This window comes from Miniopterus schreibersii (assembly GCF_964146895.1).
Source record: "Miniopterus schreibersii genome assembly, chromosome: 10".
Classification (NCBI taxonomy): Eukaryota; Metazoa; Chordata; class Mammalia; order Chiroptera; family Miniopteridae; genus Miniopterus; species Miniopterus schreibersii.
Genome location: NC_138110.1, coordinates 74,738,724 through 74,764,715, shown reverse-complemented (window position 1 = coordinate 74,764,715; position 25,992 = coordinate 74,738,724). Strand labels below are relative to the sequence as shown.

Here is a 25,992-nt window from a genome sequence, read left to right as displayed (position 1 = left end):
ACGCATGGCCCATAACCACTGCGGGCTGGGCTGGTAGGAGACAGACTTGATATACTCTGTTCCATTATCTCTGGTCAACGGAGTCACGTATAAGCATGGTGAGCAAGTAAATGCCTAACTGGCATTTGGGGGGAAAGTCCTGACTTGCAGCAATCGCCAATTTCTGTGATGTAAATACTCCCATTGTGGCCAATTGTGAGCTACTGATGTGATGTCACTGAACAGGGAGCTCGAAAGGGACGCCCAGTAGCCACCATCATATAATAGTCCCACTATACAGAGACCACGGACATAAACAACCTGAAGAGCATAGATGATAGTAAAATAATTAGGATGTGATGGCTGCTGAGCATTTATTCATGTTGCTTTTAATATAGCTTATTACATTGTAAGTTTATGTAATTTAATTTTTAATAATGGCTGTGTTTAACAACCGGCTTGTAAAATTACTGAAGATATAACAATTGGCTCTTGTAAGCTAGAGAGAGCTAATTCCAGCACACCACTGCCTGAAGGACCAACCTGAGGAAGACCAGGGAGTTGGGAGAACGGCACAGGGAGACAGGGTAGTGACAGCAGTGATCTTGAACCTGAAGAGGCTTAACTCACTGGATACAGCTTGGAACAGGCTGAAGACCCGCTCCCATATGCTAACACGGTTTCCTCCCTGTTGGGGGGTCCTGCTTCTGCCCCTCCGTTTGAGACTGAGTCTGCGGTCTCATCTCCACAGAACACAAGGCTTCTGATGACAGAGGCTGCACGACCTCTTGGAGACCGGCTCTCTAGAGACACCAAAGGATCCTTGCAGGTTGGGGTTGCAGTTTTCAGGCTATAACGTTCCTCTCATGTTTATGCACAATAAAAACGTGCAACATGACTAGAGAAAGAAAGAATGTGAGGGTCTTCCCACTGCAGCTGCTCTCCACAAGCACTAACTCAAGTGATTTGGGTTGAAACTAGCACCTTGCAATGAAAACATTAAAAGCCTTCTCCAGAGTGACTTCAGCGTCATCACAGCATAAAGATATCCATCATTTTGTCCCCAAATTCAACAGCAAATATTCTGTATCTATCCATGAACAGAAGTGCCTTTGAGGGAGCTATGAAATCCAGGGCCATATGTCACGGGACCCGGGAGGAGTACTGCCCACCTGTGCATCAGGAAATAGGCAGACAGACATCAGTGCTGGCTCTGACCCTGTGTGGCCTATGAACTGGCTCTAGCACCTCTTGCTGTGGCCTGGGAACCACTAGAGAATACTGACTTAAATAATCATTCGCAGAGGAGAGAGCCTTTGTGAAAGCACATGTTTCTACAGAAGTTCCAGGACTTGGTTGGAGCAAAAACATATATGAATTGGACACACTGGAGTGGGTAAAAGGAGCAGTTTCACTTTACTCATGTCACCTATCCCCCAAGGAGGCGCAGATTAGTGCCCAAATAGATCTTCCTTGGCCTGTGATTCATCCTGGGGTGGGGTAAAGGGATAGCATACGAGTGAGTACCAGCTTCCCCAACTATGTGGAATGCTTCCTACGGACTCATTTCTCTTTCACCCTATTCGGGGTACTAAATCATGGGCTCCCAAACTGGGTGAGTGGGGTGGGTGAAAAGGGTCTGGGCAAGCAGCAGATAGAACTCTTGGAGAAAATGAAAGAAACACAGATCATAAATGTGTTGCAAATTCCATCAAGAAGTCCACCCATTACCTGTTAGTAATGTCTCACCCATGAATTCCCCCAACTGGCCCAGGAGCACTCCCAGCTCTCTGTGTGCCTTACCCATATACCACCCTACCCCCATGGCTAGCTCCCTTGCATGTTCTCGACAGCAGCATGTGCAGGCTTTGGCAGATGGCTAGTGAGCACATGCAGAAAATCAGTTGAATCTGTGGGCCAGAAAGAGACCACAAACTTGAGCTGTAGTGCCATCTTTGGGAAAAGAGAAGCTGTCAGCACTCAGCCTGCTGCTTTGCAAGATTCAGAGAATACATACAAGCTTAAGAATTGATTTTGCCACAAGAGAAAGCAAGAAGCATGGAGCAGATGTATTCAAAGGATATACAAGAAAGTCTCAGAATCCCTAGCAGGGCTAATGGAGATATTTCACCTGTGAAGATAGTAAATACTGAAGGAGATGACTGGTACTTCAAAAGTGAAGTCAGTAACACAAAATTCCAAGGAACATTTAAAAATCAAGGAAATATGACACCACCAAAGGATCACAATTACCTCATAGTAACCAAACTCAAAGGCATAGAGAGCTCTGGTTTACCAGATAAAGAATTCAAAATAGCTGTTTTAAAGAAACTTAATGAGCTACATGAATGCACAAAAAGATAATTCAAGGAAAACAATACACAAACAAATCAATAAGTTTAATAAAGACAGAAATCATAAAAAAAATTGAACAGAAATTTTGGAGCTGAAGAATACAATGAACGAAACAAAACAAAATGCAATAGAGAGCATCAACACAAGACTTGATCAAGCAGAAGAAAGAAATAAGAGATCAAAGACAGGATCTTTGAAATTACCCAGTCATAAGAAAACAAAAAAGAATGAAAAAGCGAGGAGAAAGTCTACATAATCTATTCGCAAAAAAGATCAATTTGCAAATCATTGGATTTTCAGAAAGAGAAAGAGGGAGGAGGAGACAAAAAGCTTATCTAAGACCTAATGGATCAGAAGATTCCAAATCTAGGGAGAGATTTGTGTATCGAAGTTCATAACACTCGTAAGTCACCAAAGTCAACTTAAAAAGATACTCTCCAGGGCACATTTAATAAAACTGTCAAAAATCAAACACAGATAGAGAATCTTAAAAGTAGCAAGAGACAAAAAGTTGTAACTTATTACAAGGGAACCCCCATAAGGTTATCTAAGCAGAAACCTTGACAGGGCAGGAGGGCACAGAATGATATATTCAAAGTGCTGGGGGGGGGGGCGCGGAACCCTGCCAACCAAGAACACTTTACCCAGCAAAGCTATCCTTCTAAAATGAAGAGTAGACTTTCCCAGACAAACAAAAGCTAACAACACCTCAGTACACTTCTGTTTAGCTATCAGAAGTAGGATATTCTTTATCAAATCCTGTGGGGGCAAACAGAGAGGGAACCCACCACTGGCTAAAATTCTGTAAGGGAGGAGTGTCCCTCTGCGAATGCCTTCAGGGTGAGACAGAATGAGAGATGGCCTCAGCCTGGCCGGGCGATCGGGGTTCAATTCCCGGTCAGGGCACATGCCCGGGTTGCAGGCTTGATCCCCGGTTGGGGGCGTGCAGGAGGCAGCTGATCAGTGACTCTCTCATCATTGATGTTTCTATCTCTCTCCCTCTCCTTCCCTCTCTCTGAGATCAATAAAGATATATTTTTTTTAAAAAAAAGAGAGATGGCCTCAGAGTTGCAGAGTTGCTCACACCAGCCACCTGGGATCCCAGGTAGGGCTGCTCGCTGCTCTGGCTGCAACACGCTAAAGCTAGCTAGCCTGCCCGTTCTCTTTTCCGTTCTTCTCACCCTTTCCCTTGGTGTGGACCTCGGGGTATACAGCTGGCATACTTGAGGGTGTGGGTTTCACCCTTTTGAATTCCCATCCCTACCTCTGGTCTCAGTAAAACCTTCCTGGATGGACACTGCAGAATCAGGACACTTGTAGGGCATGTCCTGAGTCAGTGATTACAACTGATAGGGTCACAGGGCCAGGCTAGTACAAAGTGGGGAAGATGGCCGGAGGGGTCAGGAAGCCCCAGGGCACAGTGGGACAGTGCTGGACTGGAGGGCACCTGAACTGCCTGTATTGGCAGCCACTCCAAAGCTCCAAGTCACTGGGGCCCTGCAGAAGAGCAGACCCAACGGGGAGGCCTGATTTTTCCAGAAAAGCTAGAAATTTCAATTGTTATAGGCACTTTCTTAATTTTTAAATGTTAGCCATTAATACAACACAATTTAATCATAATTACCTAGATCAAATCATGAGAAAACATTGGACAAATCCAAATTGAGAGACATTCCAAAAAATAACTGACCCATGCTTTTCAAAACTGTCATTGTCATAAGAGACAAAGAGAGACGAGGAAACTGTTCCAGATTACAAGGGACTGAAGACACATGACACTTGAGTTCACTGAATGATCTGGATTTCCATCTGCTATAAAGGACATCATGAGGACTGTCAGTAAAATCTGAGTAAGGTCTGTGCTTAGATAACAGGGCTGAACTTGATTCGATCACCGGGCTATAGCTATAGAAGAGAACACTCGTCTTTTTAGGAAATATACTCTGAAGTATTTAGTGGTGAAGCGGCATTACATGTGTATCTTACTCAAAAATGGTTCATGAAGAATGGATGTCTACAGATAGATGTGAAGAAAAAGCAAGCAAAGCAATAACAATGCAAGCTGGGTAAAATGTTAGCATTTAGGGAACTGGCATACGTACAGGTTTTCTTTAAGTGTGAAATTTTGTTAAAACAAAAAGTTAAAAATTATTCTCCAAGTCAAACAAAATCCATCTGCCAACAGAATGCTGGTTTCTCACTTGTGGCCTCTGGGATCGTGGGGGTCTCAGAAATCCCCCCTAACCACCCCTGGGGGACCTTTTCCCCTTACCTTAACTCTAACCCCTACCTATAGACACAGGGCAACGAATCCACAGAAGCCTGGGCATCAGAAAGGACCTCACAAAGCCCTAAACACCTAAAGCCAGTTAAGTCTGGGAAGGGGTGGATGCCACAGCTCGGAAGCCGGCTTGGCAGGCCACGTGGAAGCGCATGGGGAAGGAGGAGGGGATGGCAGCTCCAAAGGTGCTGGGCGAAACCAGGAGCAACAGCGCTTATTTCGCCCATTTCTGTCACTAAGTGTATCCCTAGGCGGATTAATCACCAACCTCACACACGACAGCATGATTCTCCTCGTCTTGGGCCTCTATTAGCTCAGCCAGAAAGTATTCGCCGTAAGTTGCTCTCAGAATTGTGTCGTGGTGCATAAATATTGGCATGAGATCATCATGGTCCTCCACCCTGTTCAACAGAAAGGCTTAAGTTTAGTGTTCTTGCTTTCCAGGGAGCACCTACTACGTGCCAGGCCCTGTTCTGAATGCCAGGAATTACACAGGCAGGGGGAACGGACTTCCACTCTAGTAGGAGAAGCAGACGAAAGTGTACCACATGCATCACTTCACACATTTCAAATGGGGTAGTGCTTTGGGGTAGAGAGTGATGGGGTTCAGGGGTCAGGGAAGACCTGAGGAGGGACATCAGAGTTGAGACCTGAATGAGGAGAAGGGGAGGAAGCTATGTTGAGACTTGCGGGTGGAAAGCTCCAGGCAGAGGGAACACACTCAGCATGTTTGGGTGTGAAATGTAGAGCAGCTTGTCATGAGCCAAAGGACAAGATGCTGGGGGGCAGCATTGCCCAAATGTGTTCCAAAGGACAGTACTTCTGTGACATTGTCCCCAGAATCTTCTTCCTCCCCGCAAAAGAATCCCACTGTCTAAAAACGACTTCCTACTATAGGTCCCCTCCTGGAGTGTCACAGTTCTGTATCAAAGGCAAGGCTCTGAGAAGTGCTCTAGTAAAGAATTTGAACTTTGTTTATGCATTTCCCCAACACCGGCCCACCGCATACTTCATTCCGAGATACTGCAACACTGCCCGTGGAGGGGGGTGCTGGAGGAAAGGTAACAAAGCTCTGGGGACAACCACATCCCACCTCCATTCTCAGGACCCTCTACAGTGACCTTGATAACGTGTGTGTGTGTGTGTGTGTGTGTGTGTGTGTGTGTGGCAGAGAGAGGACCCAAGAACCAGATTTATGGCAGCACAGTGATGCTGGCCCTTGGACCCATTTTGCTGCCATATTTAACATTCTTTTCTTTGTAGTACATTCTTGGTTATATTTGGTGTTTTATTTTACTCTCTAGGATGTTCTTATACTTTTATCCAGATACTTTGCTTATTAAAAATGTACACATTTGTGTGTGTGTGTGTGTGTGTGTTTTTTGTATATATCCCATTTGGCTACTAACCTCCCCCCTCCCGTTATTTCATTACTATGCCATCTTCATTACCCCACTTTATCTTCTATTATGTTCCCCTTGATATTAATAGTAGCTCCAGCTATTGAGTGGTTAGTATGTATATAAAGTTCAGGGCATTGTCCAGATCATCACAGCAACCGAAGGAGGGAGGCACCATACTCTGCAGAGAGCCGCATGGGGAGGGTGGAACGCTCTGCCTGAGATGATAGAAACAGTTGGCAGCAGAGCTATGCTATGAACTCAGGTCAGCTGACCCGGAGCCAGCCATCACATGCTACACTCAGCCAACAGTGCACTTGAAAAAAATCTTCCTTTAAATGGGCATTCCTTTTGAAAATTGGTAGCAAGAAGCACAGCAGTTGAAAGGAGAGCCTTTGGCTCCAGGGTAAAAGATCAACGCCATGGATCATCCAGCCAGCCCTGCCACAATTCCTCCAACCCTTGCTGGAAAAGATCCCCCCATCCTGCCACAGCTCCTCTCCCCAAATCTAGACGCTTTAACTGGACCACCCTGTGCACTCTGGATGAAAATCTCCACCCTTCTCTGAGGATGAAAACTTTACCTCTGGTGACACAGGCTCATCTGTTGGAATAATGTTGGTTTTTCACCAATAATAAGAATCTTAATGGAAGAACTATATACTTGAAAAACTAGGTCTCTGCCCTATAAAACCTGAGAGCTAAGGAGAGAGCTAGCCAACAGACCATGGCACAAGAAGGAAAATTACAAACTCTTGTAATCTCTCCCTGGAAGGAGAGACAGCAGGGGGTCCTTATCCAGGCAACCAGGATAGCTGCTTGTCATATTATCAACCTGGGTATGATGTCACTCAACAGTCCCCTTCCACGTGCCAGGGCATCAGGAGGACTCTCTAGTGGTGAGTCAAAAACATGGAACCAGAAACAAACACCAACTGTGCTTTTAGGACAGACATGACCATTTCACACACTGTGTCAGCTCTGCACTAATTGCTTTTAAATAGTCCTTGACCACTTGCCTAGCTATTTTTGTGTGTATGTCACCTACAGCTGGATGTGCTGAGGCTCCACAATATCTGTGTCAAAGGCTCATGGTGCACTTTTGAAAAGATTGGAAAATAAACCATACAGTGCAGTGGCCACAGCCTGGGCTGGGAAGCCAGGATGCCTGCGTCTGGATTTAACAGCTGCAGCCTTGGGCAAGTCACTTAACCTCTCTATGGCCACCATTTTCTCACCTGTCATAAATACAGTAAATGTTAACATAATAATGTTATTATTATTAACATTATTACTACTTAGGTAGGATGGGTCAATCAGAATCAATGCATGGAAGTGGTTATCACTATAAAAGCTTGATCAGTTGCCCCTTGGCCACTGTAGGTGTAAACTCATCCATTCCATGCACTATCACTATTCTGTTTAAAACCCTGCTTTCTTCACCTCACTCCCTTACTCAAAAGCTCTTACCAGCCCCCACTGTTTCTGGGATGGGCCAGAGCCCTCAGCCTCATTTTTAAGGCCTCCATCTTTCCATCATTATCACAGCAACACAAGTTGGTCTACTCATTGCTCCTAGAAGGGGACCACACCATCTTCCCTCCTTCCGCCTCCTTTCCGTCCAGCACTTTGACCCCCTCACTTATTCCAAATTCCAGCATCTTTCAAGGCTCACCTACACCTCACACCCTCCAGCCTCCTTTCCCAGACACCCAATGACAGGGTCATCACTGGATACTCACTGGCCACTTCTGGTGTTAATGCCAATGCAGGTCATGTTCCCAAGCAAGGAACATGCTCTTCGGGGACAGAGAGGGATTTCTGTGCTTCCCTGTGACAAAGACTCTCTCTTGGACCCAACTCTGGCCAGGATACTCTGAGCCTTCTTCTCAACTAGGCCTCAACCTTGGCCTATGAAGACTGGAACAAACACTAACATATATTCTAACACCTTAAGGCCACATCCCTAGGATGACCATAGCCCCCATCCCTAGGATGACCATAGCCCCCCTTAAAGTGTCTCCCTGAGAAAGCTTAAGGCTCCCCCCAGAAATGTCCTGTTTGTTCCATTTGACACCTGTGGATAGGAGCCGTCTCCCAGTCTCTGTGGGAGGGTAGGAGTCTCACTTGAGTAAGTGCCAGTTAGCAAACTCAGCTGGTTTTCACGTGGGCCAACCCCCCTCCCACTTTATGTAAGTTTTCACTTCCCTGACTCAACTGGGCCCTTATCAACCCCCCCCTTCCTTCCCTCTCCCTTTAGAACTTCGTCACCTCTGTACAAACTGAAGTTGAATTCAGTTCATACTGAACTCTTCTCCCTGCCGCAATAGCTTTCACTGATTAAAATCTGTCCCTGCCACTTCAACCAGCGTCTGGCTTTGCTGACACCTCACATCGGCACAGGCCTGTAGCCCGCAGCTCAGGTGCAACAATGATGGCCAACCTGGGCGCCGTGCTTACCACACGCCAGGACCCGTCCAGAGTTCCACAAGCACGAAGCCTGAGGGGTGCCGTCGCTGAGCCTGTTTCTCAGGTGAGGGACATGTGGCCCTAGAGGGCGTATCTGGGGAGGGAGCCCACAGCCAGAGCTGGCAGCTCCGCAGCCCCTCTGCTGAGCCTCTGACTCCACTGCCTGAGAAACCTGCCCGGTCACTTCGAGACCATGCCTTGGTTTCTCATCTACGAAAGGGCCCAGGGACAAGGAGAGAGAAAAGGGTACAATGTGGTGCTACAAGGGACACTCTCAAGTTCAACCTCTGGCAGGCAGAGCGCCCTCAGCAGCATTTGCTCTGGATGACTTCGCACACCCGTCACCTGCCACCGCACCTGGAAGCCCGGTCAGCTGACCCTGCCTGAGCACCCGGGGCCTCAGCTGAAGGAGCCCCACTGCTTTCCAGAAGCCACTCACTTCCCTACTTAGCAACCTACCCAAAGGTGCCCACAGGGGTGGCTTTACTCTAACGAGCCCTGGATGATACTAGTTAAAAAAAAAAAACAGCCAAAAAACCCACTTTCAAACTTTATAAAATAAAAGTCTGCATCAATATTTAATAAAGAGAGAATTATTTTCAACAATGGGAAAATAATCCAATATCCTAATCATTTTCAGTGGCTCACGACTGCTACCACCCAGGAAACTCCAAAATAAATTGTGCACATTACATGGGCTTATCTATTTGATGCACACAAAAATATTACCCCATGGGTATAAAAGTCAGGAGTCAAGGTTCAGAGAGACCCAGGGCTGTAAGACTGATCACGAGCCCTCAGCAGCCCATTCGCAAAATTATCCATAATCACACCTCAAAACTAATTCTCCTGGGAAAATAAGAGGAAACATCTACATTGTGGAGCTCTGAAGAGTCTCTCCCTTAGCCCTTCCCCAAAATGGGGAAAGAGGAACTTGTTCTGCTCAAAGCGTTCCTTGGGGTAATTGATAATTTATGATCTTGCATCAGCCCCCAGTGCTAATGATAAAGTATGACATCAGCCTCGCAGAGTCTCAAATGGCACAGGACAAAGTCTAGCCCCACAGAAACAAAACACCCTGGCTACCAAAAACAATGCATCCATCCAAATGCATAAACGCAAGCACTGTGAGGCCAAGAGCACTGCCTGCCACTCAGGAGGAGATCCGTGACCTCCTGTGAGTTCGTCCTGCACAGGAGCGCCACACGCCCATCACCTCTGGCGCGCAGCATCTCAGTAGTGATGACTATGGGAGGCTGTAGTTCACCAACACAAAGGACAACGGGAACGACACCATTCTCTGAGCGAAAAGCAGCATTCCTTATTTCTCCCATTCAGCACATGGCTTGGAGGAGGCGACCACACACTTGTTGATGTCATCAGCTAGGGAATATTTCATTTTAACTTGTTTGGAGGAAACAAAAGGTCCATCCCATACATAAAGACTGACTGACTGCTCAGGCACCTAAATGCCCATTGGACTCTGAGAAACATGCCAGATGCAAATGGAGTAAAATCCAAAGCTTAAGAGAATCAACAGCCTCTCAGGGACACCTCACTTGGGGTATAGATGTCCTTTAAGCCCAGGAGAAGGCAAGGTCAAAAATGGCCAGGGACCTGATGGCTCTCACTGGCTTCCTGGGAGGTAGAGACAAGAAAGAACAAACTCACTCGTCATTTCCACTATGGGTGAGCCGGGCTTTCAGGAGCGTTGGGATGCCTGGGCCCCACAGAACTTCCCGGGGGGCTGGCATGGTCTCTCAGTGACAGGCAGGCCCTAAGATTGCTTCAACGCCTCAACATCCTGACCACTCTGCTGCATAATTACCATCCTACAGGCCACCTTCCCTCATGGGCGGGAGGCGCACATTTTCTTGCCAGCAAAGAAACCACTGCAAATTCACGGACAGAAAGTTCGTACTTAAGGACTACGACAACATTAGCAGCAGCAGCAGGCCACCTCTGCACTTAGAATATTGGCAGGGCCTCCCCTCTCCTGTCTGATGGCATTTTCCGCATCCAGAGAGGATTTGCATTTCATTAGCTAGACTTGAAAGTGCAGCGTTGAAAAAGTGCTTCTTGATATCACTTTAAATGCCATAAATATTGTGTTTTTTCAGGCCTGAGTGTGCGTATGTATATTTTAAGAAAACACGGAATGGCCCTGGCTGGTGTGGCTCAGTTGGTTAGAGTGTCATCCCTACACTGAAAGGTTGTGGGTTCAATTTCAGGTCAGAGCACAAACCTAGGTTGAGGGTTTGGTCCCCGGTTGGGGCGCATGTGAGAGGCAACTGATCAATGTGTCTCTCTCACATCAATGTTTCTCTCTCCCTTCCTCTCTCTAAAATCAATAAACATATCCTAGGGTGAGGATTGAAAAATAAAAAAAATCAGTGAATGAACAAAATAATTCATAGAGGATCCAATTTAGTGGCAGCGCTAAGGAATGCAGTGTGCTTTAGCTAAACCAACCTTTTACCATGAACACTGTTTTAACTCGGGGAAGGAAAACCTACAGTTGACACAGTTTTTCTCCGGACAAGTAACAAAAGCACCATTTTCTTTCCAAGGACTCTTATGACCTCTAGTGGTCTTCTTTAAGAAAATCAAATCATACCTAAACGTACTCCATTTTAGACCTTTAAAATGGATTTTATTAGTTTAATAAAATTAATTTTATAACGATTTAGCTTGTGCTCCTTCGAAAATGTCATTCTTTAAAAGTTACAAAGGATTTTAAACCCTGAATGACTTCAAAGTATATTCAAGGCCACTGACACCACCAGGCTCTGACCCTGAAGTCTACCTGGGCACAGCCCGGCAGCTGGGTGTTAACCAGACTCTACTGGCTGGGTACCAGTTTTCTCTCTTATCGTCATTAGCAGCTCACTTTCATCTCTCAAGATTCTGCCCTGTTCCACTTTAAAGTCCCTCCCTTCACTAGACAATCGCCTTTACTCTCATGGTATCCTCACTAGTGAGAGGACCTATATTTCCAACTCTCTCCTGTCCATCTAATGCTATTATTTCCACTTTTGTCTAATGACTCCGTCAGCTCCCCAAAACCCTGAGTCGTCACTAACTTATTTTCATTCTTGAACTTCTCCATCCAAATCGCATTTTCACTGGTCCATTCCCCCACCTGGGTCTCTTTGACTTGTCAGGGCCTCGCTTCCAGCCGGTACCATTTCTTCGCCAGGCTGTTCTGTGCTCCTCCCCTACAAGCCACCGACCACATGAAAATCGGTTACCTTTTAAAAGACGGCGCATATCATGCCTCTGCTCTTCAGTGCTCCCTGATGGCTCCAAGATAAAGCCTTCTCATTAGGGTTCTTCCTCTGCTATCAGAATCCACTCTCCCCCCCCCCATACCTTGAACAGCAGCCACACCTGCCTACCTGCCTGGTAGCAGACCAGGTGCTTTCCTGTCTCCATCCTTTGTCCATTCTGTCACTTTCACTGAACCCTGACTCATCCTTCCCAACCGGATTCAGAGGCTATAACAACATGTACTAAAAAGCACAGATATCAAGAATGCAGTTTGATGAGTTTTGACAACTGTTTACACCGCAGTCAATGTACAGAACATTGTCATCACCCCAGAAATCCATCGAGTCTCTCCCAGTCCCACTCCTCCCTCCCCTGGGGCAACCATGGACCTGGTTTCCACCTGTACGGATTAGTCTCGCCTGTTCTGTACATCATCGAAGTGGAATCAACAGGATACGGCCTTTGTTTCCATGCTTGCCTTCCTTCTCTCAGCAGAAGCGCTCGGAGACCGATCCATGCTGTTAACTGTGTAACAGCACTTCCTTCCATTCCACTGCTGAGTAATAGCTATAGCACGGATGTGCCACAGTTTATAAATGTAAGCATTTACCTGACACTTAGACTTTTGGACGGGGGTTGTATGTAGCTGTCTTCTCCCTCTCTGCTTACCCTCCTCCAAGCCACACAGCGTTGCAGTTCACTGTGGATGGTTCCCTCTCCCCCCATAACTATAATGATAATAATAATATTTAATTTCCTTCAGCATGTATGTGACGGGAAGTGTGCTAAGTACTTGACTTTCATCAGCTCCTCCACTGCAGCGATCCCACGCAGTTGACAATGCGCTTATACCCCCTGACAGAGAGGAAACTGAGGCCTGCAGAGGCCAGTTCCTTTTTTAACTCAACCCACCTGGTTAGTACCAGAACCAAGATGAGAATCTATATCTACCTCATGTCATTATTACAAATTCTTAACAATTACGCTGTAATACTACATGCCTGGTAATTAGTAGGCTTTCGAGTTTTTAAAATTTTAATTCAATACTCTCTAAAGAAATTCAGCATTTATCAAATATGGCAACAGTTGACCCAAGAAGATACAATTTATTCTTCACTGATAAAGCCAAGCAACTACTCTTGGGAAGTGGTTTCATATGCACTCTTCATTCAAAACTGCCATTCTATTTTGCTTACAGCTTTTTGAATCAAAAATCTGGGGGCGGGGACTCAGCTGGGCAGTATTGTCTTGGGGCCTCTCATGGCTCTGCAGTCAGATGTTGGCTGGGCTGCAGATATAGGGGGCCTCTCCTTGCCTGGATGTCCTCGCTGGCTTACTCACACTGCTGTCAGTCAGTGCTGTCAGCAGGAGTCCCGATGGTGCGCCTGACCCCAGTGCCAACATGTGACCTTCCCAGCATGGCGGTCTCAGGGCTGTCAGACTTCTTCCCCTCATTTCCTCCAGAGCGAGAGTCCTAAGACAACTGCCAAGAGAACTAGCCTCAGGAATCGCAGAGCATCCCTTCCACCAGGCTGTGTGGGTTGAGATAGTCACAATCTGGCCCAGATAAAGAGGGACACAGGCCCCACCTCTTGATGAGAGGAGTGGTAAGGCCACATTGCAGGAGAGCTTGCAGGACAGAAGACAGTGTTACAGCCACCTTTGGGAAACCAACTCCAGCCCAGCCATCTATCTCCTTAAGATTGCTGAGCTTGGGGGCATGTCATGTGGGCCATTGATGGTTCAGACCTTCGACTTGGAAACTCCTCTTTGGGGTCAACAGAATTGTCATCCACTGAATGTCAGAAAATAAGTGGGCTTTACTAGGAAAGCTAAATAGGCAGATTCATTTTTAAGTTTGTTTTATTTTAAAGTTATTTCACTCTGTGTGGGATAAAAACCTGTGTGTTTTCAGAAACCCATAAGTAGTAAATCTACAACTTTGCCAGCCACGTAGTGCCAAATATTTCATCAGATATTCAGTTCCACAAATTATGTCAAGAAGAACTGTAAACATCTTCAAATGAAGTAATGTGTAGGGGTATTATAAAACAATTTAATCCAAGCTGCAACCACTTACAGCAAAGTTGACCATTTACATACTCTTCACAAGGTGACTGCCACGGTGAAACTTAGGCAACAGAGGCTCTGCTCCCACCTCACCTGGCTTTGCGGATGTGCAGCTGGGGGTAGTGGTGGTGCCTGTGGCATATGTGCACAGCAAAGTCCTCGACGTACGTCATACTTGGGATGCTCCCCACTTGGTCAAACACAGTTATAAGAGTTGAGCCTAAATCACAGAGACAAAGAAATGTAGCCTTGTTTTACCAGGGAATAACTAGACCTTCAAAACAAAATGTAGTTTCCATTCTAAACTGTGTTTTGCTATAATCAAATAGGCACACCAGACATTTTGGACCTGGAGACCATGCTTATTTCCCATTCACCTAAGCACCCTTTTAAACACGAAGTTCCTATGTTACCGACTAGGGACAGGGGCAGTTGAGCAGACCTTACCTAGGCTCATGAAGGATGGCACTATGAGAAAGATGAAGTGCAGGTCTGGCACTGCCTTAAACACGGTCCTGGCAAGAGAACAGAGGGCGGATGAGTGTCACTAACCTGGCCATCCCATTAGCCGGCACCCGACCGACAGATGCCTTCACTAAACAGACGAGGTATTCGTCATCCACTTGCCCTCCTTTGCTCCCTGCCTGCCAAGGCAAGAGCATCTCCAGGGTGATTTCTTTTTCTCCTCTGCTCTTTCTTGGATTCCAAACAGCCCTTTTTCTATCTGTTCCACGGGGGCAGAGAGAATAAAGGGTGCCACGTTCAGGCAGCACACCAGATTTCTGCGAATATTAACCTTTGACCTGGCATCTGGATGGTCTGGTGTGACATTTCAAGTGTGACTTGAAAGCTGAGGCCACCCCCCACCCCAAACGTTTGTGCAGGCTGTCAGCGATGCATCGCCGTCACCCGGTGGCCCCGCCGATCATATTTCAGGGTGTCATACTATTCAGGATGCTTCTACAGTCTGTCATGTTCATAAACATTTCTAAAGGTTAGACTGAAGAAAATTGTTTTTAAAAACATCCAAACCTGTGACTCTACTTTTTCCCTACGTGCCCCCAAATCCATGATTTTAAATGACTGAACTGCTGTCTGCTTCAAACGATGGCAGTTAAAGATGTATCTGAAGGAAACAGTGACTCAAAGAAAAAGGTTTTCTCTTAGCAATATCGCTGCTGTTCCATAAATGCTTTAATACAGCCATAAGTTACAAGTGAATTTAACAACTCAGGGAGTTTCATGTCCTTTAAAAATATTTTAAAACTACAGGCCCTCCAGGCCCTCTGTATCTACAGGTTCTATATCCATAGAATCAATCAATCACGGATGGAAAATATTTTTTTTTAGATGTTACACTGTTGCTGACCTGTGCTATGTAGTGAGGCCTACGATGGCTGCGTCTGTACTGAACACGTACCGACTTTTTTTCTTGTCGTTACTCCCCGAGCAATACAGTATAACAAAGATTCACACAGCGTTTCCGTTGTATCAGGTATTATAAGTGATCTAGAGATGATTTAACGTATTCGGGAGGACTGCGTAGATTATATGCAAATATGACGCCCGTTTATATAAGGGGCTTGAGCATAGCAGACTTGGGTATCCACAGAGGTTCTAGAATGAATCCCCCTCGAGGGATGGCTGTATCCACATGGTCTCTTTCATGCCACTTTGGCATTAATGTGTCTGCTGCCAGCCCCCAAGTCACCGTCTGCAAGGCCCCGGCCACTTACCGAATTATCTCTTTGCAGCAGCCAATAGAATATTCGTCCACGGCCACAAAGAGGTGCATGAACAATGTGTTCAGAGGCTGCAGAAGAAAAGAGAACATAGTAAAGGCTGAGTGAGCATTCAGGCTATGCTGGAGCGGCGGGTGGGAGGCGAGAGGTAAGGGGAGGGCTGTCGCAGACACAGAGCTGCGCTGTGCTTGCGGGTGACAGTTTACGTCTGAAGCGATGAGACACCCAGGCAGTGTTCCTGGACCGCCCGGCCTTCCGTCCTCCTGGCTCAGAGTTAGTCAAGGTAACGGGGCCGTAAATGAGTCCAGGGCAACTGGCTCTTCTTCCTGCCCCCACAAACAGGCTGTGGGCAGGGAGGCGCCTGCGGGGGAGTGGAATCGATTATTAACTCAGTAGTCTTGTCCTCGGGGGTGTCGATGCCAAGTGAAAGACAATCACCCTTTCCCCGGGGCTCTTGAGTAAGCAGCTGCTGCTCTATTCAAGTGACACGAGGGAAAGAGTCTCTTATGAATTTGAAGGATGGAAGGCAGATGCCACTTATGAACCCAAGGGCTTGTTTTGTTCAACATTCCCAGAGTCAGAATCAAAGATTACTCCTGGGAGTCAGAAAACCTGGGAGCTGAAAACTCAAATAGTAAGATTCTAACATGACTTTCAGATTAAGTCTTTTAAGTTTTTAAAGAGCAATGTCTGAAGACTTCTCCAGTGGCCTAAATAATGGCCAGTTGTTCTGTACATCCACGCATCGGTCTGCTCAGCTCAGTACCCGTGTTTACGGGCAAATCTCAAATCCTAGAGACAACGTGAGGCGGTTGGTTGGTGAGGGCAGGGCCTGCACCTCCATCAGGGCAATAGAAGCACTGCCCGGGTTCCTGTTCTCTGAGCGATTTTACAGTCGGCCTCGGATACCACATGCACATCCATGCGCCTTGCTCTCCCCTCCTGTTGGACGACATGTGCCTTAGGAACACTCGGGCATAAAATGGCTTGAGAAGAATCATGAATTTGGTTCCTGAGCTTGAAAACTTCCAAAAGGCAAACAACACAAACCCCAAAGTCCAGATGACAGCAGCAGCAACGGTGACGACACCAATGTGAGCACTTTCCATGTATTAAGTCATCTAAATCCCCTAAGAGCCCCACTTAATATCTGCTTTTACAGTCCGAGCCAGACTAACCTCAAGAGTACATGGCTTATTACTTGGCTGATTTATCTCCCCAATTCTCTCTTCCATCAAAAATATTATAACTCAAGATTCAGTGTTTAGCTTTAAGATAAAAATTACTTCAGTTGCAAATATCCCTGGGATAGGTAATAATATATGAAACCTTGAGGATCTATAACAATGCTCTCCAATAGGGAAATAGCTTGAGCCACAAATGTAAGCCACATATGTAATTTTAAATTGTCTAGTAGACATATTTACAAAGAGTAAAGATAAACAGGTGGAATTAATTTCTAACATTTTTTAACCAGCCTAATATATTCAAGTTATCATTTTAACAAGTAATCAATATAAAAATTGTTAGAGATATTTTACACTCTTTTAAAGCATTTGAAATCCGGTGTACATATTTTACTTATAGCACATTTCAGTTCAGACTAGCCACATTTCAAGTGCTTTATAGTTACTTATGCTGGACAGCCGAGCTCTATACTATTGCAAGAAGTAGTTTCAAAAGAAACAATCCTGAGAACAAGAAAAAGAACAAAGGGGAAAGAATTTATGAATAATGGTGTTAATTTGTAATTTTCAAAGAGGTAAAAATCATGATCCAAATGCAAATATAACATGAACACACGTCAGAGGTTTATGCAACCCACCAATGAGTGAGGTGAACTCACTCATGCACTCAGCTGACACTCCCCAGGGCTCTGGGACACGCTATTGAATTCCACTGACAGGCAAGTGTGCCACCCACAGCTGCAGCCCCTGGCTCTCCACAGGAACTGGGGCCAGACGTTGGCCTGGCTCTGGCAGGCTGGGGGCAGGAAGAGCTCAGGTGTGGCACCGGTCACCAAGGCCCAGCTCCCTGGGAACTGCTGACCTGGCCCCTATTAGCCAACAGGTTGTCAGGTGCTCGCAGCTAGAAGACATCAAATAAGCCATATTCCGCAGAGGCACTTTGAAAATGATAGAGTGTGACAGGAATCTGAGGCTACTGTCACTATAATGGAGGCAAGTATGTAGATGGAAGGTGCCTTTCCAATGTATCCACACACTGTGGATCCAGGCACTCGGAGCAGTACGGAGACCTAGAAGGCAGATGTTCCGACACTCCCACTAATTGCTTGCTCCCAGTCCTCATGAGCAGAGTATGGCCTGGGCCTGGCCAGCAGCCGTCTGATCCGGCCACTACCTACCCTTCCCTATCCCCGCAGACCCACTTTTCCTCCCCACCAGCCAACATCATTTCTAACTGTCCTGATGTCATATACTCTCTGCTGTGAGTTTCGAACTTCTCAGTTCAAAACTGAAAAGACATATATGTAAGCACAGGACTTCTCTTCAAAACTGACCGCTCCAACAGGCTGTGCATGCTGGCTTACTGTGCATGGGATTTCACTGTCGAGCTCCCGGAACACCGACACCCAGTCATCCTGCTTGCTCACGTTCCAGTTGGGATAGTCCAGGAAGGTGGCGTGGGCCATGATCTCCTCCTTGTCATTACAGAGGGTGATGGCAAGGTTTGCCTTCTCCCTGTGGAAATGATTAAAATCGCATTCACAAATCAGATTACTGAAGGTGAGGTGAGGATGCCAAGTTCTCCCTGTTCAGCTACCAGAGCTCAGCAACCACTGCATAAGGTATGAGAACCACTGAAAGAGGCGGAAACAACGTGACGGCCTACTTTGGGAATGGCTCTTTCAGGACACCTGGTACTACCAAATACATTTTTATTGAAAATTATATTTCATCAGAAATCTATTATATTTATGATATGAATTGTCCAATACCCTTCCCTTGGAGATTGGCTGGAAAAAGTGACTATAAAGTTTTCCCTGTTGACTCCATGTTGCCAATATCACTGTGTTAGCCTCAACGTGCAGTTCGGATGGCCAGCTGTCCCAGGATGACCAGGACTGATGTGTCCAGGACATGGGGCTGTCAGTGCTACAACCGGAGAAGTCCTGGGCAAGCTGGGATGGGTTGGTCACTTACGTGCAGCAGCAGTCTTCACAATTTCTCCAAACCCTGAGCTAACTGATTCTTACGGAATCTGAGCGTTAGCAATACCACCTGATCTAGCTGCAGAAATGGAAACCCTGAAGGGTCTTGCTTCAGCTAATGGAACCCCGCAAGTGAACAAAGACAAGGGGAGAGAAGCAGGTCTTCCAGTTCTCCTGGTGGCTGCCCAAAGGGACATCTCGATGGTCCCTCCCAACAGCTACTCTGCCTTGTGGCCTGTCACGGCAGCAAGAGCTACAGCCTAAAGACACTATTCACTTTACTCCACGGAGAGCCATTTGTGTATAAACTGAAATGCAATTTTCACTCTCTTAACTGAGTATCTTACTTCAATTTCTTACTGGTACCTTAAGTGGGAGGGGGAAAAATTTCATGTTCCTTCAAAAACAAAGAAGGCAGAAGTCATCCATTCTTTATTAAGGGGAATAGATGAGAAGGCAGCATATAGCTGAAGGAGGAGAGACAATGGGGAAGATAGAGAGAAAGTTATATATACTTCCCAGTTACATATTTATCACCAAAGTATTGTATTGTAAGTTCAGTCAAAAATTAGAAAGTACTCGCAAGCAAGAAGAGAAATAAACAATTTGAAAAATCATCCTTAATATCGCCTCCTACAGGTAACCAACCTCTGTCAACGTTTCGGTGTCTCTCTCTCCAGATTTACCTTGTTTTGAGGGCAGCTATACATTGAAATGTACTTTGTGTGTTTTTAAAAATGAAAGAGCACAACCCATACTGTTGGTAGCGTGGTTTATTTTTCCCAGTTGACAGTATATTATTTTCCTAAAGCTGCTCACCAAAGAGCAATCTCTCACACACATGTACTTCTTGGTCTAATGTTTTATCTTTAAACCTCTTTATTTTGGTTTAAATAAGTATATTTTAATAGAAAATTTACATCACTATCATAAATGGAAAACCAGTATCCCATGCTAGAAAGACAGAATCACTATAAAAATAAAGACACGACATTTAAAATTAATTCCTAATGAAGTCTTTACTCTCCGTTCCAGTTATCAATTAACATGCAGATTTTTTTAAGTGTTTGTATTGATTTCAGAGAGAGAGAAGGAGAGGGAGAGAGAGAGAGAAACATCAGTGACGAGAGAGAAACATCAAACGGCTGCCTCCTGCAAGCCCTCTACTGGGGATGGAGCCCGCAACCAGGGCATGTGCCCTGACCAGGAATCGAACCCTGACCTCCCAGTTCATGGGTTGATGCTCAACCACTGAGCCACACTGGCCCGGCAAAAAATATCTTTTAAGAAAAAAAAACAAACCTATGCAATTTTGAAATTTAGAAGAATATTTTAACAGCAGTGGATAATAGCATCTCCAGGCTTTGTCGCTTACTAACTGCTTGACTTTGGCAGGCTTCCATTTTCTCATCTTTAAGATGGACATAATAGTGGCTACCTCAGAGAAGTATCAGAGTGTTCAATAAGATGACGTTGGCAAAGCACAGAGCCTGACAGAAAATAAAGGCTCCAAACTGGTAGCTAATATTATTAACTTGCCCCAAGTGACTCTACTAGTGGGTGGGACAGTGGAGATTTGAACCCGTTTGCTGAATCCAAAACCCAGGAGAAATCCTTCCGACCCACGTGTTGTTACAGCACTTAGACTGGTTGTTTGCAAAGATCTCCTGCTCAGTAGGGTAGATTTTCTTGCTGCCCATTCCCTTGCCACAAGCCCCATATGGACAAAAGAGTGGGGGCTCGGGGTCCCCTCCTGTTGTGTGATACGACCGATAAACATAGTTAAGCTCACTTAGCTATGTACTTACAGAAGATAGATGATATTAAGCCTCCCAAACAGCTTCTGGGTAAATCTTCTAATGAGGTTTCTGATGCAGTAAATATCCTGTGACTCTGTTCTTCGGCAATGAACAACTTCTACCTTTCCTCTTGGAGACGTGAGCACTGACATTTTTAATCCTGCCCCCAAAGGAGAGAAAACAGCCCACTGTTAATTGGAGCTGTCAAGCCAGTCCAGTTACAGTCCTTACAGAACAGCCCACTGTTAACTGGAGATGACAAGCCAGCCCAGTTACAGTCCTTACAGAATTCAATTTCCATGTGGTCAGAGTGAACATGGCATTAGGGTGCTGGTGGGACACCTTTTTCCCTGGGGGTGGGCTGTGATGACTGTCACCACAAACCAGCTGACATGTTTCTCTCCAGGAGAATGTTGTTTCTGAGAATTGGCCTGTCTAGAAAGTTCTGCAACTGTATTCTTTGTTTCCAACAAAGCTGCTTTAAAGTATTCCAACAATAGACTTGAAAAACATTGAAAGGAATTACTGATTCAGGGCCCTTACATTTCATTAGCCACCAATGCATGTGGTCAAGAGTTAGAGGGGAAATATGGACAGCTGCTGCGCATGTTCCAAAGAGAGTTCCCCAAATGGGAGTCCTGAAGGGCAGCAGCCCTGAGAGATATACTGAGACGAAAAGTTGTGTGGTCAAATAAGCACAGGCAATGCTGCTTGCGATAGCGTTCCTGGGGGGCGGTTGTGCCCTTGAAGTCTTCGAGAAGTTCCATAAGAAAGTGCTTGCTTTCTTTTCATAACCAAGCCTTTCTGGGGGGAATCCCTAAAGACAGCAACAGTGGAGAGTCTAATGTTTGAGAAAGACACTTTGGGGAATGCTCTTGACAGGAGCAGTAGGCCACACAATGATTTCAATCTCTCTCTCCCTCTCTCTTGCCTTTCCTTCCTCCCTCTGTCTCTCTCTCCCTTCATTCCTTCCTTCCTTTTTCTCTTTGCCCTTTTTCTAGGGGAAAAGCTTTTATTATGTACTAGCTGGTGAGCTCAAAACCAGGCAAACTAATTTTTCACCATGGTATTGACTCTAAGAACAATATGGGACATTTCCAGCACCCTGGAAGGCTGCCTCCTAGCACCCCCCAGTCAATTTGTCCCTCCAAAGACAACTACTACTCTGACTTCTATCTCACAGATGATCTTTGCCAATTTTTTGAACATAATATAGATGGAATAATACAGTGTGTATAGTTTTCTTTCAAAACAGAATATACCTTTTGGATTGTTGTTGTTTAGATAAATTCTTGCATAATTTTCATTTTGCAAAAGTTACAAAAAACTTGAGCACCAAGGGGAAATAAGACAGCACTGAACTGAGCTCCTCTCCTGTGAAATGAGGAAACTAAGGCCCATGAAGTGAAGTGACTTGCCTCAGTACACACGCGTTTGCTTAGAAATAGAACCTTGGGCATCTCCTGCCAGCCCAGACCCCTGTCACTCCCACCTGTTCAAGTGTCCTATAGGATGGCTCTGTGGATATAAATCCCCCTGTCCTCACAGTCCACTGGTGTGCAGATTAACTGCAGGTCAACTGCTCTTAACTTTAAATCCTCAGATGTTCAGGGTGTGAGGAGGAGGGCAATGCAGGGGGACTTGCGAAGGTGGCAGGTGGCAGCCAGAAATCTTTTTTATATTATTTTATTTTATTTTATTTTATTTTATTTTATTTTATTTTATTTTATTTTATTATTTTATTTTATTTTATTTATTTTATTTTATTTTATTAAATTTATTCTCATCCAGTGGGCTTTATCTTGGAGAATTCACATCACCCTTAACTTTGCAGTCTTACAAAGGGGTTTCATCAGCACCCCCAAAGCAAACCCAGCTCTGGGAAATGGCTGTACATTGTCCAAGCTCATAGAAAGCGAAAGAACAAGTACAAAATGCTAATTTATTCATTTACAAAGAGAAGGTCAACAGCAGGGCAGTCCAGATGTCTCTGCAGCCCAGACAGTTAACAGGTAAGTCACAGGGGTTAAGTACAAGTCTGATTTCCTCTCCTTAACAGAGTGGCACTTTAGCATAGCTCGGCTACAATGAGTTGATTCCATGTTCTAACTCTAATGTCAATCTTTCTTGACATTTAATTTTAAAAATTATTTTTAATTACCAGTGATTCGTTATGCTTTCTTCATTATACCTTCTCAAGGCATAATACATTCTCACTGCAAAAAACATAAACTTTACAAATAAGGCTGAAATCTGGTCGTTTTTATTGTGGTAAAATATGGGCAACATAAAACTGCCCATTTTAACCATTTTTAAGTAGCATTAAGTACATTCACATTGTTGCCCAATCATCATGACATCCAGAACTTTCATCTGAAATCCTATTTTGAAACCCTTGGTCCCAATCCAAATCCCCTCTTTTTGAGGTTTGGCATGTGTATAATTTCAGACAATATTTTCTATTTTAGGGGATCAACCACATACCCTACATGCTGAATGGGCACAATAGCCCATCAGGGAGCAGGGAGAGAATCATTGAAGGGTATCTCACCAGATGCCTTTCTTACTCCCAATGCTGTGAAAGCATTAACAAGCAATAAAATGACAATATTGTTTCAAAGGAGGCAATCAGAACGTGGGGGACTATCATCTGAGCAATTAAATAGTAAGTTATGTTTTATACATCCCCTGTGAATGGGAAATTAGGTGCTTCCTACAAAGACTTGGCATTAATAGAGACAATAAATTTTCACATTTGAAAATATCCTTTACTTTCTTTGCGTAGAAATAGGCTTTAATAGTATCTAGACTCCTATTCAAGCTAGCCATAAATATTGTCATTTCTGGGTTTGGTTTTAACTTAAAATCAGAATTAGAAAGATATATCCTATTTATAAAACATTACATAATAAGCTAATGCTACAAATATATAAAAATTCTGAATAAAATAAAATATGAAAGTATAATGAGAAAGGTGAACTTGGAAAAAGGAAACAAGAAAAGAAGGAAGGGGGCAAGCAAGGGGCATCCCCCACCCAGATGGCAATGACTTTGTGTCCAGTGGCTCAGGAAGTGATCTGATCTGAGCATGCCCGTGGGACCGTTTTTAGCATTCCACGAAGATAGTTTGAGCCTCATTCAAAACAGAGAACTGAAACTAAAACCATACATACAACCAATAACCTAGGATTTTATGCCTAAACAATAATTTAAAAATGAAGGTGAAATAAAGGCAATTTCATACAAAACTGAAAGAAATTTCCAAAAGGACCTGGTTGAAAGAACTAATAAAAGGTGTGTATTAGGAAGAATAAAATTAGAATCAGAAAGGAGTGGAATACAAGAAGAAATGTTGAAGGGAGAAAAGTAAACATTCAGGTTTACATCTAAATAAGCACTGATGGGAAAAAGAAAAGTAATGATGATAACTTTTGCTTAAAAAACAAAAGTTGAATTGAATTACCTGACAAAAACTTTTGAGGTAGAAGTAAAGTCTTCTGAGTGTTTGTATCTTTAAAAGGAGGCTAGAGAAAATTAACTTTAAACTTTGTTACATCAATTATGCCTAGTTACAAATGTAAAATAAATTATTTAAAGAAAACATCTTTTTATTTTAATAGCTATTTGTGTGTTTTTTTGCTGTTGTTTATTTTAATCTTTACCCAAGGATATTTTTTTCCATTGCTTTTTAGAGAGTGGAAGGGAGAGAAAGAGAGAGAAACATTGATGTGAGAGAGACACATTGATTGGTTGCCTCCTGCACAAGCCCCGACCAGGGCAGGGAATTGAACCTGCAACCAAAGTTCGTGCTCTTGGCAGAAACTGAACCTGGGACCTTTCAGTCTGTGGGCTGACGCTCTAACCACTGAGCCAAACTGGCTATTTATTTTGTTAGGTGACTTCTCTTTAAAGCGATATAAAATCTCATTCAATTTATTTAAAATTTGAAAAGTGAGATAAAAATACTTAAATAATAATATAAGTGTTATAGAACTATGGCAAATATTTTTATATGTTACAAATGACTTCCGTTTGGGAAATCAGCATAAAATTTTTTTCAAAAGCAATATCTGCAGAGATAGATGTGATATTTTTATATGCATGAACATATAAATATGTTTTACCAAACACCAAAAGAGACTTGCAACAGTCAAAATTCTCTTAACTAATGAGCTATCAATACATGAAAAGACATGGAAGAACCTTAAATGCATATGAATAAGTGAGAGAAGCCAATCTGAAAAGGCTGGTACAAACTATATGATTCCAAGGATATGACATTTTCAAAAAGTCAAAACTATGGAGACAAAAATAAAAAATAAAAAAATCAATGGTTGCAGAGGGCAAAAGGGGGAGGGAGGAATGAATAGGTGGTGCATAGAGAATTTTTAGGGCAGTGAAACTATTCTTTACCATATTCTAATGGTGGACATATGTCACTATATGATTTGTCAAATCCCATAGAAAGTACAGCAGCAAGAGTAAACCCTAACGCAGACTATGGACTTTGGGTGATAATGTGTCAGTGCAGGTTTATCAAGTGTAACTAATGTACCACTTTGGTGGGGGATGTTGATAGTGGGGAGGCTGGGAGCAGGGGGTTGGGGAGTAGGGGTCAGGTGTGTGTGTGGGGAGAACAGGAATTCTCTTCACCTTTCAAGTTTTCTAAAACTGCTCCCCAAAATCGTCTTTTTAAAAATTCGCTTAACCATTTGCTTGCATATAATTAATTTTTCTGTTTTTGAAGGCACGTCAAGAATTATACCAGCTAACATTTACTGAGCGCTACAGTTTCTCTTTAATTCTACTGAAATAAAGACATGGAGGCCGCGAGAATATATGTAATTAAAGGACACTAGGAGAATTTAAACATTTGTTTATCTGACAACAAGGCTGGCTGGTTTGCTAGTCTGTTGATTTATTTTTTTATTTTTTATTATCTGGCTTTAAAATACCTTCCGTTATTTAAAATAAATTTTTAATAATTTTGTAGTTAGTTCATTGGGCACTCCTGTCCAGAAACGAAGGGGAGTGGGTCTCAGAAACTACAAAACCTAGAATGCAACGCTGCTCCGGGCTGCCTAGGAGCGCGGCGGCTCGCCCCTTGGCATGCTGGGAATAGTAGTTTTCTGGCCTGCCTCTCTTCCCCCGCCCTGGAGCGTCCAGCTCGGAGTCGGTTCCTGCTCCCCTTGCCGGCGCCCAGGCTGGACAGACCCAGCCGTCGTCGCGCCGTCACCCAGTCCCGGAGACTGACCTGGATGCTCCTGGACGCCCTGGGCCCAGCCCTCGCACCCCTGCCGGGAAGGCCAGCTGTCTCCTCCTCGCCCGCTGCTCCGGGACGCCGCGCTCCACACAGGGCTCGGAGAAGGAGGACGCGCAGCCTGGTTACCACAGAAACGGCGCTGCCTCGGTCCCGGCGTAAGCTAGAGGTCAAAGGTGAAAGCCAGTTTTGCTT

At 44.6% G+C, this 25,992-nt stretch overlaps 1 protein-coding gene across 1 annotated transcript in view; it reads right to left on the bottom strand.

Moving 5' to 3' along the window:
* The window catches only part of CFAP61 (cilia and flagella associated protein 61), a 167,317-nt gene extending 141,385 nt beyond the window's left edge, over window positions 1–25,932 (bottom strand). Inside the window, exons 1-7 of the mRNA XM_081150149.1 lie at window positions 25,792–25,932; window positions 20,547–20,697; window positions 18,118–18,268; window positions 15,561–15,637; window positions 14,272–14,339; window positions 13,918–14,044; window positions 4,884–5,016 (exon numbers count right to left, since the gene is read on the bottom strand). Of these exons, the coding sequence (XP_081006275.1) occupies window positions 4,884–5,016; window positions 13,918–14,044; window positions 14,272–14,339; window positions 15,561–15,637; window positions 18,118–18,268; window positions 20,547–20,689 (699 nt within the window). The 5' untranslated portion in view covers window positions 20,690–20,697; window positions 25,792–25,932. The remainder of the gene's footprint in view (window positions 1–4,883; window positions 5,017–13,917; window positions 14,045–14,271; window positions 14,340–15,560; window positions 15,638–18,117; window positions 18,269–20,546; window positions 20,698–25,791) is intronic.
* Between the last annotated feature and the right edge of the window lie 60 nt (window positions 25,933–25,992).